At 62.6% G+C, this 3447-nt stretch overlaps 1 protein-coding gene across 1 annotated transcript; it reads right to left on the bottom strand.

The window, feature by feature from the left end:
• Positions 1 to 811: 811 nt before the first annotated feature.
• On the bottom strand, positions 812 to 3445 carry FOXRED1 (FAD dependent oxidoreductase domain containing 1; the record flags this gene model as incomplete). Its single annotated transcript, XM_010723792.2, has 11 exons — positions 812 to 1107; positions 1184 to 1288; positions 1363 to 1492; positions 1578 to 1732; positions 1842 to 1912; positions 1983 to 2084; positions 2159 to 2253; positions 2330 to 2448; positions 2539 to 2649; positions 2741 to 2973; positions 3394 to 3445. Coding segments are annotated over 11 exons (1428 nt in total), but the record flags the coding sequence as incomplete, so codon positions are not given.
• Between the last annotated feature and the right edge of the window lie 2 nt (positions 3446 to 3447).

The following is a 3447-nucleotide window of genomic DNA, read 5'->3' on the forward strand; positions in this document are numbered from 1 at the left end:
CACGCAGCCGCACAGCGCGCAGGTATCGCGCGAGCGCAGTGAGCAGCGCCGCCCTTTAACGTGCAGGCGCCGCCGCTGGGGGGCGCCAAAGTAAGGGGAATGTGAACGGGAGCGCGGTAATGAATGCGAGCGGGGGGAGCTGGGGAACGGAGTGGGAATGGATGCGAGGCCCCACCTGCAGCATTGCGTCCAGGTGTGGAGCTCCAGTACAAAAAGACGGGGAGCTGTTGGAGAGGGTCCAGGTGATTGGAGCACTTCCACCACATAGACAGGCTGAGAGCTGGGCTTGTTCAGCCTGGAGAAGAGAAGGCCGTGGGGTGACCTCATTGCAGCCTTCAGTACCTAAAGGGAGCCTACGGACAGGAAGGGAATCAGCCCTTGGAAAGGGGAGATAACAGCAGGACAAGGGGAAATGGTTTGAAGTTGAGGGAGGGCAAACTGAGGTTGGATATCAGGGGGAAGTTGTTTGCTGTGAGAGCGGTGAGGTGCTGGAAGAGCTGCCCAGAGAGGCTGTGGATCCCCGTCCATCCCTGGAGGTGTTCAAGGCCAGGTTGGATGGGGCCCTGGGCAGCCTGGGCTGCTATGAAATGTGGAGGTTGGTGGCCCTGCGTGTGGTGGGGGATGCTGGAGATTCATCCTCGAGGTTCCTTCCAACATGGGCCATTCTGTGATTCTGAGGGGGCAACTGGCATCTTAGGTTGTAGAACTCCGTGTGTACAAAAGGATCCCGGGGGGGGATCCAGTTGGAAACATGACATCCTTCACTCACAGACAGCTGTCACAGTCCATCCCTTTATTTCCATAGCAGCACTGCCCCCCACCCCCAGCACCCACCCCCGGGGCTGCTCCCGCTCAGACGATGGCCGCCTCCAGCAGAGGCTCACTCCCCCACAGCCGCCCAGGCGCCAGCCTGCTGACATCCACAGCCGTGCAGGAGCCGTACAGCAGCAGCTCAGCAGCCGCCTTCCCGGCAGCAGGGGACTGCTGCAGGCCGTGCCCACTGAACCCCCCCAGCACAAAGATGTTCTGCAGCTGCGGATGTGGGCCCAGCACTCCGTTCTGGTCGAAGGTGTTGTAGTCGTAGTAGCCGGCCCACGCGCTCTTCACCTGCTTGGCATTGTAGGGCTGCATCACGGCAGCGTGGAGCCCAAACGTAGGGGATGGAGGGTGGAGGGCACTGTACCTTCAGTGACTGGAAGGCGGGCACGCGGTGTGCCAGCCGCGGCCACACCTCCTCCTGGAAGAAGTCGTGATCCACCTCCAGGTTCCCTGTGTCCGGCTCACGGCCCTGCGTGGCGACAGGTGGTGACCACTGTGGACACCTTGGGGGTCCCCCCAACACCGTGAGCCTTGGGAACACACCTCTGGTGGGCTCATGCTCCCTAGATAGTTGCCAGCAATGCCTTCGCGCCGAAAATAGGCTCCTGAAGTGTCAATGACGAATGGCGTCTCCAGGCCCGGCCCGCCAGGGCAGTGCCACACGTACACGTACCTGTGGGGACATCGTCGTGTCCCACCCCATGGCACAGAAATGTGCTTTGGGGCTCAAAGTGCCCAAACTCAGTCCCAGCCCTGACCTCTTGCGGGGCTCTATGGGGAGGGGGCTCAACGCGAGGCTGCCCCGCAGCCCGGCCGTGGCTGAGTCCAGCAGTTTCCCAGTCCAGGCGCCGGCGGCGACCACCACGATGGCACAGGAGACGGGCTGCTGCTCCGGGCTGTCGGGAAGGCGCACCTGGGACATTGAGGATGCCGGGCTGGGGATGGGCTCCCAAGTGGTCCCACAGCATGGTGATGGCAGAACGTGGTGAGAGCCGAACATGGTGGCATTGGGGCACACTCACATTAACATATTTCACACGGCCAACGCCCAGTGGCATGCCTGGAGTGTTGTCTGCGGTGTCCGTCACAAAAGCTGGAAGTTGTAGGGTAGGTGAGGTTGTCCTGGTGTCCACAGTGGTGGTGTCACTGCGCCCAGGACTCACATGTCACCTCCCCGACGCAGCTGTAGACGCCCAGGGACATGGCTTTCCTTCGGAAGGCGTTGAGGAGGGACCAAGGGTCAAACCAGCCCTCGTTCTCCAGCCCTGTGGACACACACAGTGACACACATGGTGACACACAGGGACATCAGCATCCACACCAACAGCACGTCCCCTACCGTAGGACGCCACGGCCACATTCTCTGTGTTTATCCATGGGAACTTGGCCTTCAGTTGACTAGGGGAGAGCAGGACCACCTTGGCGCCCTCTTCCCTGGAGACAAACAGTGCCGCTGAAGAGGGGTGTCCCCAGTGTCCCTCTTAAGGGGGGTCAGGGATGGCTATATCACCTCTGCACCTTGATGCCAGCTTCCAGGGTGGCAGCACCATGCTCAGACGCCAAGAAGAGGTATCCCGAGGGCTGGAACTGAAGGTCAATGGGGGGCTCGTTGGGCACCCACAGGTGCTCCTGAGGGGGGAACAGCATGGCAAGGAGGGAGTAAGAATGAGACTCCTCGGTGAGACACCCTCCCACAGTGCTGCCATCGCCCAAACTCACGTTGATAGTACGGAGAAAGGTGGCAGATTGCAGAGACAGGCGGATGTTTTCAGGCAGGGAGAACTGCTGCCGAATGCCCCCCACAGACAGCACAGTGGAAGCCTGGGAATACTACGGGGGGGAGGGGGAGGGGTGGTGGTGGCAAAGGGGTGCCGAGGGGTGGCGTGTCCCTGCCTGACTCCCCCCATTTCCTGGGTCTCACCGTGGGGTCTCGCTCCACCACCACCACCCGCATGCCATGCCGCCTGTTCTCCAGTGTCTTCAGCCAGTAGGCAACCGACCAGCCCAGCACGCCCCCCCCCGCCACCACCACATCTGCTCGCTCTGGGGGTGGGGGGCAGATCTGGTGGGAGTGCAGTGGGTTCCAGGCCCCCTCAGATTCCGGCAGCTGGTCCCGCAATGTTTGCCCCAGGCGGGACAGCCTCGGCCCCAGCTCTGCGGGAATAGAGGGGGATGCAGCCAGGAGACCCTCCTAACTCCACTCAGAACACCTCCCAGGTGACTCTGAGACCCTCCTCCCCCCCAAGCTCGCGTTAAGCACTGTAGGTCCCCCTCCCAGGACCTCACCCAACCCACCGAGGTCTCCTGGACCCCCCAGACCTCCCAGTCTCCTCTGCACACCACGACACACCCCGACGACCCCCTCCCTTCCCATTCACCCCCCCTGTGCCACCCCGCGATCCGTCCGGATCCCCTCGGATCCCCCCAGAACCCCACTGAATCCCCTCTGCACCCCCTGCGACCCCACCCAGTGACCTTTACCCCCTCCCTGGCCCCTTTTCCCTCCACACATCTCCATCACACCGACACCCCCGATTCCTCCCGCTGCCCCCAGCTCCAGAGCCCTCATCTCACCGCGGAAGATGTCGGAGCGCTGCGGGACGGCGGTGCGCAGGGTGCGGCCCAGCC

Source organism: Meleagris gallopavo, chromosome 26, assembly GCF_000146605.3.
Source record: "Meleagris gallopavo isolate NT-WF06-2002-E0010 breed Aviagen turkey brand Nicholas breeding stock chromosome 26, Turkey_5.1, whole genome shotgun sequence".
NCBI lineage: Eukaryota > Metazoa > Chordata > Aves > Galliformes > Phasianidae > Meleagris > Meleagris gallopavo.